Genomic DNA, 14,344 nt, shown 5'->3' on the forward strand with positions numbered 1-14,344 from the left:
CAAATCCCACTAACTTACTTGGAACCTGCAAATGGAAAAAGGTATTCTGTAAGGAACTGATTGTCATCAGAAGAGAATTAGTTTATTTCCTTTTTTTTTTTTTTTTAGATAGACTGACATGCTCATCCTGGGCCATGTTGTTTAAATTGCTGCTGTGCCCCAAGATGGATAAGCTTGTGCCCCAAAAGGTAATACAGAAGTCACAGCACACAAGCATCACTCAGACCTCTAGGAGGCCACCAATGCTAAACATAATTTTTGAGGTTTATGTTGTTTTCTAAATAAACCAAACCTTCTCATAATGGACATTTATGAGAAATTTAAAGTATAAGGTAAGTCACATTTTAGCTTATTTCAAACTAACTTCTCCACATTAAGCCAGGAGTTGGTCAGGCATAAACTATTTTCAAATATTCTTTCTGGCTTCAATGTATTTCTGGCTTCATATGATAGAAAAATATTTACACTGTAATAACAAATAGTGTAAATGAGCATCTTGCTTGACAAAGTACTGTACAGATACACAGTAAGAAGTCTACACCCTGAATAACTTGCATCTTAGAGCAAGAAACATTGGGCTGTGGCTTAGGAAAGATTTGCACCAGCACTGTAAGGTGAAGTGATTCAATAACTCTGGGCAGATCAACAGCAGAGAGAATAGATCCCACTCACTTTATTGAAGCTTAAGAAAGCTAAATGGGGAGAGATGTTAATTTACATTGGCATCAAACGAGAAGTTTGACATACAACAGATAAATCACAAGAAAGAAGAGAAATTCAGTCTAAATCAAGTATTTTAATTTCCCACAGACTGCTCGTGAAAATTATTTTTCCTTTTTTTTTCCTAATTAGATATAGCTAAGTTTGATTTTGAAATAAATTAATTTCAAAACAATTAAACATCTCACTACAAAAGACAATGCTTGTATTTTTATTTCATGCTTTCCCTGTTACACAGACAATTGTCTTCCCTAGTGTTAAATACAATAAATAAATAGAAACCAGCAAGTCAGTAAATCCTTTTGGTCACTCCAAAATTATGAGTTTTACCCCAAGTACTAATCTGAAACCTTCCATCAGATTCTAGCTCTGACATTGATTTTGGAGTCTAGTATTCTAAGTAATATGCCTAACACTGGAATGCCCCAGGAGTGCCATTTAAAACAAAATTAATGTTTCTTATTTTTAATTACTCCTTCATATTTAATTACTCCTTTTAATTACTACCTACATCATGAGTGTGATGCAACAAAAAGGTCAAGATTTTGCAGAAGGTCCTCCAATACTATCATGAAACACCAACAGGTAACAAATAATGGGTACATATGGCATGTGTCTATTAAATTAGGAATTAAACTAAAGATTGTTGTATTGTTTGAAAGCCAAATGTAAAAATTAAAAATATTAAAAAAAAAAACAACAACAACCCAAAACCAAGAAACAAAACATCCCAAAACACTTGTATATGAAAATTTTGTGATTAACACTCCTTGGTAATTATATTTTCCTTTAAACTAAAGAGGAAAATCCTTGTATATAAAGTCTCTCTCTGTTCATGCACTCACCGTGTGATTGTCCCATCAATATCAGAAATAACAACTTTATCATCCCAATTCCATAGGTAAATGGTGCCTTCACAGCGGCAAGTGCCTTGATACTGGGTTGTAACACTAAAGGTCACATCATTGGGGCCATTCTTGAGCTTTAAGCTTTTCTGCAAGACATTAGCAGCAAGGTGATCAACAAACTAAGCATGTGAAATGGACACAGTGTAAAAGCTGCACATGAGCATTGCCTTGGTGTTTTTGGCTGGGGAAGCTGGTGTGGATTTCTCCTCCCATCAAGTCAAATCCATTTGTGGGATTTTTTTGCCCAAAGATCAGGGTGTACTTGGGGGGTAATTCAGAAGGATAGGGAGAACCAGGATGTGCCCCAGGGAGATTTAACACTGGGGAAAAGTAATCTGTGGTGTAAATTGTAGGCTGCAGGAAGCAAAGTAAAAGCAACAACATGAACTGATGAAGAATGACTTTTGCAAGGGGCAAGGGAAATGATATGATGACCCGAGCTGGACCAGTGTTGGTGCTAACAATCAGGTATGCTGCTCTCCTCTCCCGACCATCCATCCTGATGCAATGGAGCCCAAGTCATGGATCTGGAGGGGTGGAGGAAGCCCATGGAATGGGAAAGTAGTATGTATCTATGAAAGGATAGGATAGGATAGTAGTCAATGAAATGTATGTTTGGTATAGAGATGGTTTAAGAATGCAGTTAAGTTGAATCTGTGGGTAAGGAGGGATTTCAATAAAGAGAAATAAAACAATGGAACAATTAGAAGATATATCAAGTATGTGGGACCTGAGTGCGATATAAATAGTAAGGAATGGGGTGGAAATTGTAATAGGTCTGGCTGAGCTGCAGCTCATTTCCCCACAGCTGCCATCACAGTGCTGTGCTTTGCACTGACAGCTGGAAAGGTGTTTTGGGCACTACTGAGCAGCACTGGCACAGCAGCAGCACTGTCTCTCCAACATTCCTCCCCCATCAAGGGGCTGGGGGTGGCCAGGATCCTGGGAGGCCAGATAATTCAAATTAATCAAAGGGGCATTCCCTACCACACAACATCAGCTTAGATATAAAAGTTAAGGAAAGGAGGAGCAACGAGGGGCATTTGCTATTTTACAATGTTTGCCTCCCACAGGTGAAGCCCTGCTTTCTAGGAAGTGGCTGAGCATCCCTCACTGGTGGGAAGCAGAGAATATACTTGTTTTTCTCTTTGTTTATCCACCTTATGTTCTCTCCCCTGTCCCATTGAGAAGGGGAGTGACAGAGTGGCTTGGCTGGGCACCTGCCATCCGAACAGACAACCCAATTTGGTCACACTGAATTTTATTGCTTTCAGTAGAGGTGTTCTAAAAGACAGCACCAGAAGCTTACCATGTGTGTGTATATTAGGCATTGATTTAAAGAACAAAACAAAACAAATAAACAAAAAAATTCTGTTTCACAGTCATGTAAATTTCAAAAAAAAATCCCCTCATGTTCACAAACAGTAACAAATGCTGGAATAGGGACCATATATGGGCACTTCCCACTCCTAAAGAAAGATACATATGCAGAGTTTAATTCTATTTGAGAAGCTACGTGTTCATTTTCCCAAGACCTGTAGGAATTTAACACTCTTTGTGTATCTTTTTCTTCATTATCTTTTTTGCAACTTCTCAATTAGCTAAAAAAGAGAAAAGGAGGTGAGAATGCAGAACTCATGGGTAACTGGTGAATCTCTCCCACTTTTAAACCAATTTAAGAGCAGTTTTAACTTCAGCTAATTTCTGTAAGGTTTCTGAAACTGCAAGTCCCACTTTATTTGTGTAACCCCTGGTCCCTCTTTCCAACAGAAAATACCCAACACATCTCATCTGTCTCTTGGGAAAAACTGCATTTCTTACAAATTATCCAGGCAGTGAGTGATGGGCTGTTAAATGCTATACGCCTCATGTGGGTTTCCTTCAGAAAATTAATTATCTCTACCTAAGATGACAAGAAGTATTTCCCTATAGTAGCCTATTTTTCCAGATCAAATTGAAATGTACAGAACACAAAACTGCAACAGTTTTGTCATCATTAGCCAAAACGCCTCTGTCACAGAGGAAGAGAATTGGCTTCAAAGAAATTAATAAGCTACAAAGAAATCAATAGCCTGGACTCATTATAAATTCACAAGCAGCTCTTTCAGAAGTTACTGACAGAAAACTGTACTCATGCAAAATATGACTATCTGCCTATAAATGAGAGAAAAGGAAAAGAGAGGAAGGAGAAAGAAGAGAGGTCCATCAACATACACACATTTCACTACAAGGATACTACAAGGAAGGATGTGGTTCCAATACACTTACTCAAGTGACAAATACAACTTTGGAATTTGATTTTTTTCTAAATGAGATCCCACCTCCAAACCCCAGCACGTGCTGCAAGGAACAACATTCATGTTTAATACAGAAAAGAGAAGGGAAAAGGCTTTTTTGAAAAATATAATGAGAGAGAATTAAATGCAAGATGTAAGAGCTAATTAAGCTTTGAAGCCTGAAAAACAGTAAAGATTTATGTTGTGTTGGAAATGCCATTTCAGGACAAGGATGTAAAATTAACTCACAAGTTGGTCAGAAGTGAGTCGAAGTGATTTTTTGTAACTGATTCCAGACAATAATGAGAGATGACTGGAGTTGGCTTGCAATGACCCGAGGTTTTGTTTGGCAGCTCTTGGGTCTTCGTCACTTGAAGAAGATTCATCTTTTATTCTGGAACATTGCACACACAGAAAATGATGTTATCATGCCCGGAAACGCATCTCAGTAGCCATTAAAAATGCATTAACAGTGAGTCACCAAATAAGTCATTGATTCTCTGCTACCAATACTGCCTCACAGGAGGTCATTCATATCATGGGTTTTAATATATCAATGAAGTACCAAACTTTCATTCACACATTATTCAAACTTGGATTGTTACAGGCAAGTGAATGGCTATAACAGTTTTCATTACTTAAATTTAATGAATAAAAATTAATGTATTATATTAACTCAAAAATCTTATATGATGAAAAAATAATAGCCATTAGATATTATAACTTTAAAAATCCTCTGTTCTCAAAAGAAGAGGCACTTGCTATGCTGAATTTCTCTGTCCCTCTTCTCTCCTCCCCCAAAAAATCTAAAAATTAATTTTAAAAAAATGCAGGTTATGGAAGTTTTATTAAACAAAATAACTCCTCATGTTCTTTCAATGAGCAGCTTCAAATAACAGGATTATTAATTTCTGGGATTTGCAGGATTACCCTGTTCAGAATACAATGATGAAAAGTCATAAAACCTGAGCTCCCTCACAGTATTCTGTTTAAATACACATTGGAGTAATTACTTTTGTTCTCCTACAACCATTTTTTAGAAACTTCTTAAGGGTATTCTATCTCAGAAAGAATGTTTTCCTACAGTAAAAAATCCTATCACTGTAGGTGTAACTTAAAACTCTTTCAGATCCTACAAATCTGATCTTTAAAACAATCAGTATTTGGCCTTTTATTGCAATCACACCTGGAGGTATATTTGGTAGTCTTGACCCAATATCAAGGTACTGCATGTCATGACTAGCAATGTTTAAAAGCCTATCTTATCCTTTGTGATATGTGATCTCAAAAGCTTTACTCAACATCCCACTTGTGATATTTTGCTTGCAAACAATAAATTTTTGATGAGAGATTTCTAAGGTCAGGTAAAATTTAAACAAAGAATACCAATTTCAGAATCTAGTCTGCTTGAACTCTTAATCCCACTTTAAACCTTGTTTTTAAACAACCATGTAAGAAACAGACCTATATGTCACTTGTCATCCTTAGAAGGAAAATCAGCCTTTCCAATTAACTCTGGTTCTCAGTCTCAGAGAGGCAACAGAGACAACAGCTAATCTCCTACAGAATGAGGAATCCTCCTTCCAGCACATTTGCCTGGACTGCAACTGCTGACCACCAGAAAGAATGAGAGCTTTTTGTTTCAGAAGGGCGACCCCTGAACCTCACTTAATGAGCATAAAGCATATTTGAATCTGGTCCTTTTCAGCTGTAACTGCAGCCAGCACAAACAAGATGTGTTTACATTAAGATGCATATGCACAGAAAAGGGACAAGGTAGGAGTGCTGTCCCTGGCTAACTCATCCCTCTAAAGCAAGCTAAAACTCATGCCATGGAACCCTCCAAGGTGAGATTCTGGCTGTACAGTGTGATTGTTAGGAGCACAAGAAGGAAGAGACTTCTGCAATCCTGGAAAGAAGCAATAGAAAACCATGACTATTGCCTGTGAAAAACACTCTGGAAAGTCCCTTAACTTCCCAAAATATGCAGGAAGCAATTAATTTGTCAGGCCATAAATCTAAATAAATAAAAATAATTTAAGCAACTGGGATCTGACAACAGCTTGGGCTCATCTATGATGCTCCCTTAAAAACTCTAGAGAAATACATGTAGCTTTGGAGAACTGCTCCAATTAGAGTGTGTTTCCAAGGGGCTGGAATGTGAGTCCCAGAGCTGCCAGCCAAACCACAGAAATGCCAGAATGCACCCACAAGGTCTGTAGCCCTGCCATGGGTAGGGGCCTCCTATTTGCACTTCTGTAGTGCAATGAGTAACAAATTTAAAGTATTTCACTGACACAGTATTTCTGTGTTTGAATAGCTGAGGTAACTTGCTTTCATTTTTTAATGATCACTCTTGCTTGTTTCAGGTACAGATGATTTTGGGGGTACCTGTTTGCCCTGCTCATCTGTGAAGACTCTTCTGTAAGTCCACTCTCACTCATGCCTTGCTCTGGTTTTGTTTCCTGTAAAAATACAAGTATGAGTAGCTGTGCATCTCCTGTTGAGCAGAAAGTAGATGTTTTTAGAAAAATAGTTGAAAATCAAATTCTGCCTTGTACTGACTTGGTAAAAATCAACCGTGTGTTTGTCTCCTTTGTTTGTAGGCAAATTAAAACACTTAAAGAATAAAGGCAGTACAAAGAACTAAAAACTGCAACTATAGAACTCAGAACAATAAGTTTTGCAGGGAAGAAGTAGAGAAATATCAGGTTTAACATCTAGTACTGTTGAAGTTCTGGGATTGACTCCATAGCTACGCAATTCGTACACCTCAAATAGCTAGATTCCACCTGAGAAAGTGAAGTATGACTTGGGAGAAGGAAAAAAACCCCCATAAATTACCTTTCAGAGAATCATTTAAATCTTAAATCCAGTAAAACTTGCTAAAGTGCTTTTATCTTGAGTAGATGCTGAACACTACCGAAGTCATTCCACAAGATATTTAAATAGTGCTTTACATAGTTCCATTTAAAGTCACCACAGCTCAAGAGATAATCAAATACTTCCAGAGAAAATCCTGAAAAGTTCAAACAACTAGAATCTCATGCTCTGAAATCCACACCCACAGATCAGTACAATGGTTAGCTCATGCAAGGTTAAAGGAGTTCTTGACAGAGGCACCACCATAAAATTGTATTAAAAGTTATTTTCTCCCCTCAAGTACTAATGCTTCAGTAGTATAAATTAATATGAAGAGGTTTTACTAGCCAACAATATTTCACATAAAGCTTTGGATTTTTTAGTTTTCCAATGTTCATCCATAAATAAGATTATTATCACAAACTTCTAATGCTCTGAAAAGAAACTCAAAAAGATTTTCAAACCAATATATATAGTCAGTTTGGCATCTTAGGTTTTGCTGAGTTTTACAGCTCACTCTACTCATAAATATGCCTGCTCTTCAACCTTCGAAAGAAACATGCTGAGAGGTAGGTAATCTGAGTGAAAACTTTAAATTAGTGGCACAACTCGGATTCTAGGTTTCCAAACAGAGATTTAATACATTAGATACTACTGCCTCAGATCTGTGTTATGAAAATAAATCAAAACTCTTCAGGCAAATGTTTCAGGTAGGGTCTGATCCAAAGCTTTTTGAAGTCAAAACAAACCAGACCTCAGAACATGTTTAATGTGCACACCCTCAGTCAAACTGAGTACCAAGTTACCCTCTGAAGTTCTGAGGGATGAGTATGCAGATCCCAGGCCTCCCACTGCAAGCAGAAGCAAACTCAGCTTGCTTCTTAAACTTACCTCTTTAATAGTGCTGTTCCTCCCTCGCCATGAAAACCACCATCTTCCACCTTTCTTTGGCATCTTGTCCCTCATTATAGATTCCACGGTTGCCTGTGATAAATGGATGGTAACATAAAAAAGACCCAAAATAAAGGACAACCTGACATACATAAATAAAAAGTGCCAAACACACAGTTTTAACTGATAATAAATAGAATAAAAGTAAACATACTGTCTGTGGACCATAAATTCTACTAAAGCAAAATCTAATGGTATCCAGAGCTGCTCTGAAGTAACTTAAGCATGAATACTTATGGTATTTTTAAAAGAAAAATGAAAAAGAAATCAAATCAAAGAAGAAAAAAAGCATAAAGAGATGTTAGTATAATGTCTAGAATGGAGAATCTTCTATTTCTAAGTTTAGTACAAATTATACATCAAAAAAAAAGAAATCACTTCCTAAAGGAGGCATCATGCAAAACAGTAACAAACTGACATGCAAGAGAGCTATTTACAAAGTTTGTATTCAATCACCAACTTAGCAAAAAGTAAAGAAGTTACTAGCTTCTATGAGTTTATGAATTATCATGCTATGAACTTGACTGAAAATGTTAGAATAGTTTCTTTTATAAACCTTTTCTACTTTACATTGTTTCTACATACTAGACACCAGTAGAAAAGCTCCTTCAATCTATAATGACTGGAGCCTTATGCATTGTAACAAGGGGAGCTGAATTCTTTCACTCAGAGAGAAGCAACAGATGGATGGGAAAATATTAAGGTAAAAGTGGCCACAGGGTTTGTTACACCCTAGAACAGCTTGGACACTGTATTTCTGAGATGACAGCTTCCATTGCAAGTGAGGTCACCAAAAGAAAGCTGTGATGTTGATTAATGATTTTTTAAAAAATTTTAAAAACTAAGAACTCTTAGCAATTAAGAGAGGACTGTGTTCAGATAATGTGCAGCACAATGGATCCCTTTTCTCAGTTTTTCCATAGGTTTTCTTCACTATATTATCTAAAGTATATTAGAAAAAAAGATATGACAGAAAAATGAAGCTGAGTTTTTCAAACAAAATAAAAAAAAACAGGGAGCAGATAGAGCTATGGAGAATGGAGTGCCACAACTGAGAACAACAGCAACAATTTAAGGGGATTCTCAAACACGTCAAGAACTTCAAGCAGATATCCTATCAACTTTTAGCGGCTTAAAATTGTAAAACAAGCTTACAATTAGATGTGCATATAAGCCTATTTTACAGAACATCAGTAAAATTTTTTTGCAAAAGCATCCATTTTCAAATACTTCATAAACTGTTTATTAATAAAGTATCTTAGTATTTCAATTCCTTAACCTCATTACTACAGCAAATCAAAACTCAAAGTAACAAGTCATGAAGAAAACCAGTAGGATGAGTGGTAACATAAATGAGTCATTTTAGTTTCAGAGGTACAGTAAACCAAACAAATCTTTCCAAACATACATATGTTCAAACTATAAATATTGGCTTCTCCACTAAATTAAAACTGCACTCTCAAGAAAGTTATCAGCATTCAGAATATAAATTAACCATTAAAAAAATCCAAGCACATTGAATTACACACTCATGGAAGATTTTTCTCAACTGATAACCTATACGAATAATGACATAAGTATAAAGCTGTTGAAAAAATTGCCATCTGCTGTAACATTATGGAAAAATATTTTATAGCACTTCTTTCCATTTACACATCCTAGGCAAAATCCAAGACATCTGGCTCAGGCTTTGAAGTGTTTAATTTAAAATGTAGTTACCTTACATTATTTTTATTGCCAATGAAGACCCAAGAGGCACCTATCAAGATCTGAATCACATTGTGTGAGCACCCAACAAATATAGAGTAGGGTAACTATGTACCTTCTGTGGGCATTGGAGTTCCATGGGATGAATCCCACTTTTGATGATTACCAGAACATTTGCAGTAATGCACAAAACATCTGGCTCTGTGCCATCTTTGAAATTCAAGCAATGTTTACCAGATATTTAAGATTTTTAGGCTCAATTTATTTTATACTGGGATGGTACCCCACAGCTGTACATGACTGCATATAGAGGTAACATGGCACCAAGAAAGAAACACTGGCAGAGAGTATTCTGGGCTTCGGAGGAATTTTTAGTCCACAGTGATAGCAACAGAGATAGCATTTGAATTCACACATATCCCAAAGATATGTGAAGTGCTGCAAATGGCAGGAGGAAAGTTTAGGTTCAAAAATTTATTAAATCCATGTCTAACCAGGACACAAAATAGGGGTAGTGGTGATACTACTTCTTAATATACATTTACAGTATTTCTGGCACGAGCACCTACGTGGCACCAGGTCATATGGCACTGAACTAACTTATTCAGCACATTTATGTAGGCCAAAACACAGTCATACAGCTATCCGGCACTACCTACCTGGGTTATGAACAACCAACTGAGAAACAAAAAGTTAGCAAGCTGCAGTCCTTCCCCATCTAGTATTTAAACCTTATTCACTGAGCTTATTTGTATTTATTTAATAATATATGCAGTATAGATATAAAACAGAAAGCAAACAAAAGTATGCAGCTATAGCAAACACTAACATGGGTCAACGTAATTTATGTTTAAAATCCATATTAATTAAATAAAAAAGAAGTTTTCCTACTTCAAAATAGTTGTAATAACACATTAGTCTAGCAAACAAACACTATTCACAGACCAAACTTAGTCCTTATTTAGGCCATAATGTAAGATAAATGAATGGCTATATGTGGGTAGATTTTACTGATGTGCAGATTCTCTTGTACAACCCATTTCCCTCCCTTAATCAGTGGTACCTTTTAAAACTCCTCCTCTTACCAGCCTTCATGTTCAATCTCACCTTTGGCAAAGGTTTCTGGAATGCCTGCATTGCCAGCAGAAGGGGACCAGCTGTCGTCCAGTTGTAGTACCTGGGCATGCAAGGGAGACAATTACAGCATTTTGTAATCCCAAAGCCCCAATTCACAATCTACCTGGTATTCACCACCTGGCAGGTTAAAGCCATGAAGCATAGATCAAACTCTGACCTGCACTAGTAATAACAGACCCATCTTATTCCACAGAATGCTCACAGGTATTTACCACATACATTTTTCAGGGTATGCAATAGAAGCTAGGCCTTGAGCAGAAAGGGTGTTTGTCATACGTTACTCATGTCATCATAAACTCACAGAATGGTTGGGTTGGAAGGGACCTTAAAGATCATCTAATTCCAACTCACCTGCCTTGGGCAGTGACACCTTCCACTAAATCAGGCTGCTCAGGGCCCCATTCAATCCGGCCTTAAGCACTTCCAGGGACATCCACCACTTCCCTGGACAATCTGTTTCAGTAACTCACCATCCTTATAGTAATAAAGAATTTTTCATCTAAAACTGTTCCCCAGTATCGGATCACTATTACCATGTAAAAGGCTGCTCTCCCTCTTTTTTCTAAGTCCCCTTTAAGTGAAGTCTCCCCAGAGCCTTCTCTTTTCCAGGCTGAACCCCAACTCTCTCAGCCTGTCCTCACAGGAGAGGGACTCCAGCGGTCCGATCACCTTTAGGTCCCTCCTCTGAACTTGCTCCAACAGGTCCATGTCCATCCTGTGCTGGAGACCCCAGGGTTGGATGCAGCACTGCAGGTGGGGTCTCAACAGAGCAGAGGGGCAGAATCCCCTCCCTTGACCTGCCCCTGCTGCTTTGGGTGCAGCCCAGGACATGTTTGCCTTTCTGGGCTGCAAACACACTCCTGGCCCATGTGCAGATTTTCATTCACCAGAACCCCCAAGTTCTTCTGTACAGAGATGCTCTCAATGAGTTATCTCCCAGCCTGTACTCATATCTGGGACTGCTTGAAACCAGCTGCAGCACTTTGCATTTTAACTTCTTGAATTTCATGAGTTTCTTGTGGGCCCTTTCCTCAAGTTTGTCTAGGTCCCTCTGGATAGTATCACTTCCTTCTGTTGATTCCACTGCACCACTCAGCTTTGTGTCACCTGCAAATGTGCTGAGGGTGCACTCGGTCCCACTGTCTATGTCATTGACAAAGATATTGAAGAGCATCAGTCCCCAGGACAGAGCCCTCAGGGACATCAGCTTCCATCTGGACAGAGCTGTTGACCACAGCTCTCTGGCTGCATCCATCCAGCTACAGTCCTTATTATACTCCTCTGTATCACAGCATAAGCCATACTTCTGCAAGCTTTTTTCACTGTTTTTCCATCAAGGAGCCACATAAAACTTAGGGGGTGTAGTCTGTAGGATGTCAAGCTCCTGTTATTACACACTGAACATGGCTCAACCCTTGTTGCAGACAGTAAGACAATTAGAGAATCCATTGTGTAGGGAAGATGAAGTTCACATGACATTAAGAGAAGATGATATTTAAGATCCTCACTAAGGTCACCTCTCTTCCCAATAAATTCAGCAGGCAGATAAATACTACCAACAGATTCAGAGAACAATGTCAGGGAAGCAATGAGTGACTCACTTCAGACCACAGAGAGCTGAGGTCAGGTATGAGGCTGACCACAATACAAACTATCACCTGGTACATCAGCCTTGCATGAGCCATGGCTGTGACCAAGGGTAGCCAAACCTCTCTAAGAGCAGCACAAAGCCATGATCTCTCCTCTGTTTGCAAGGAACTCTCAAGTTAAAGAATCCCCCCAAAAGCTGCATCTGGCTTAGATCACAGCACTGCCCTGCTGCCAGCAATACAAACATACAAAATAATGCCTTGCAGAAATGGAAGCCTCGTACTCAGTCGGTGAAGTTTGACAAATTTTGAAAAGCAATGCCTCCACAGAGGCATATTAGCAAAATATTCAGTATATTAAAAAAAAAGTGCTTGGTACTGAGTGACTGGAAGCAGACTGATGTATCCCTGTAAATATTAATTATTCAAACTGGCTCAGGGCAAGCCTTAGCAAGTTCACATCGTATTTCATTTTTACACTGTCAATTGAATGTGAATACTATTAGCATTTAATAACAGCTTCTTGAAATTTAAATTGTGTCAGTAAGAGGTCATCTGAAACTGCTCTTCACTTTCAATTCAAAGGAGGAAAGGTAACTAGAAGGACCTGAATTCACTAGGGAGTTGACTCTTTCTGGATGAATCCAAACTACAAACATTAAAAACCTGGTTTTCAGCTATAGTTATACTGATGTAATGCACTGAAGTGACAAAGAAGGGTCTTTGTTATAACAGTAATATGAAGTATACTTACTTATTTCCAATCTTAACCACAAGGTTAGGGTCATCAATGATAGCAGGATTGTCCACAAACTGCTGATATGTTACTGCATGTTCTAAGAACTCTTCTGTGGGGGAAAGAAGTTACATTTGTAAAGCATGCATTTATAGATGCCTGGGATGGGCCAACCTAAACCTCTCAGCACCTTTCACACACATTGGTTTCACCTTCATTACAAGGGTACTGAGATTTAACTGCAATATGGAAGTTGTTCAGAGACTCTCAATCTCACAAGATGAGGGTTTCTTTGTTTCTGGGTGCTTTTCCTTTCAAAATACAAGCTAATGTGAAAGCTCAGGGGTTGAACTGCGAGGGAGGAAAATCTCCTTTCAGAAAAATTATGTAATTTACAAGTAATTCAGATGAGAGTATGACTCAAATAAATCACAGGATATTTGAAACATCTTAATAAATAGCTTGTGAGCAACAGTCTGTGGCTTCAGGCTCATATGATTTTGTGACACCACGTTACTGCAGAAAGTGCAAGTGTTAACACATTTATTTTCACTTTATGCCACTGGAAGTTTAAGGCACAAAGTATTGTGATTTATCTAAAAGTTACACCAGAAACTGGAGGGAGGGCAGGAATCAGGCTGAACTTTTCAACTCCTTCTCCTCATGTCCCTATTCATGGGCCACCTTTTTCACTCCTGACACTAACAGCTGTGAGTTTTCTAGCTACATACTGCACTAAGTGGCAAAAGTATCATTAACACTACTGTGATAAAAAACACAGCACTATCAGGAAGTAAAAATACCAATGAAATACTTCCGAAACTTTTCATATACAGTGGATTGTTCAAACGTGTTAAAAATCATGAGAGGTTCTAGGAAGTTTATCATTACAGGGCCAGTATTTATTTTCTCACGCCAGTGCTGAGCACAGCCACAGGAGGGCTCTGCAGCCTCAGGCTGGGAAGCTCAAACCCATCTGCCAGCACATGTCCGCAATTCACACAGTCATCCTGTACCTTTGGTTATCTCTTTGTTCTCAGTAAGGCCTCCGCAGAGAGAAATGGCAATGGAGGGCAAATCCCGGATTCCATCCGAGGTGCTCTCAGCCCCGCTGTCAACGCCCGAGCTCCCGGCAGACTGCGGAGAGTGGCTGGCCGGCCGCGGCCCCACGTCGGCCGTGCTCCTGCTTTGGGCATTATCCCCACTGAAACAGAAAAATCAGCAATTCAGTCTTCATGTGTTCATTCCCAAATTCACTCCATTTAACAAGTACAAGCTTAGGGAATAAAAAAGAAAAAAAAAAAAAAAAGAAAAACCTTTGTTTAAGTTTTACAGCAAAACAAAACAAAGTAATATAGGCCTCGTGTGCCCTCCAGTATTAGATTGCTTCTACTTACTTGTCTAAACTAGGCATGTATAATTATAGCTTCACTTATTTGTATGAGTTAGGAAAATAAG

At 38.4% G+C, this 14,344-nt stretch overlaps 1 protein-coding gene across 3 annotated transcripts in view; it reads right to left on the reverse strand.

Moving 5' to 3' along the window:
• LPIN1 (lipin 1) overlaps nt 1–14,344 on the reverse strand; it is a 49,061-nt gene that overhangs the window by 10,303 nt on the left and 24,414 nt on the right. For 2 of the 3 annotated variants that reach the window (XM_058020859.1, XM_058020862.1), the window contains exons 9-16: nt 13,903–14,090; nt 12,905–12,998; nt 10,532–10,601; nt 7,872–7,949; nt 7,658–7,750; nt 6,296–6,369; nt 4,154–4,298; nt 1,566–1,714 (exon numbers count right to left, since the gene is read on the reverse strand). In XM_058020859.1, coding sequence (XP_057876842.1) covers nt 1,566–1,714; nt 4,154–4,298; nt 6,296–6,369; nt 7,658–7,750; nt 7,872–7,949; nt 10,532–10,601; nt 12,905–12,998; nt 13,903–14,090 — 891 coding nt within the window. The remainder of the gene's footprint in view (nt 1–1,565; nt 1,715–4,153; nt 4,299–6,295; nt 6,370–7,657; nt 7,751–7,871; nt 7,950–10,531; nt 10,602–12,904; nt 12,999–13,902; nt 14,091–14,344) is intronic. The other variant, XM_058020860.1, reaches the window with a different exon arrangement.

This window comes from Melospiza georgiana, chromosome 3, assembly GCF_028018845.1.
Source record: "Melospiza georgiana isolate bMelGeo1 chromosome 3, bMelGeo1.pri, whole genome shotgun sequence".
In the NCBI taxonomy this organism is placed as follows: domain Eukaryota; kingdom Metazoa; phylum Chordata; class Aves; order Passeriformes; family Passerellidae; genus Melospiza; species Melospiza georgiana.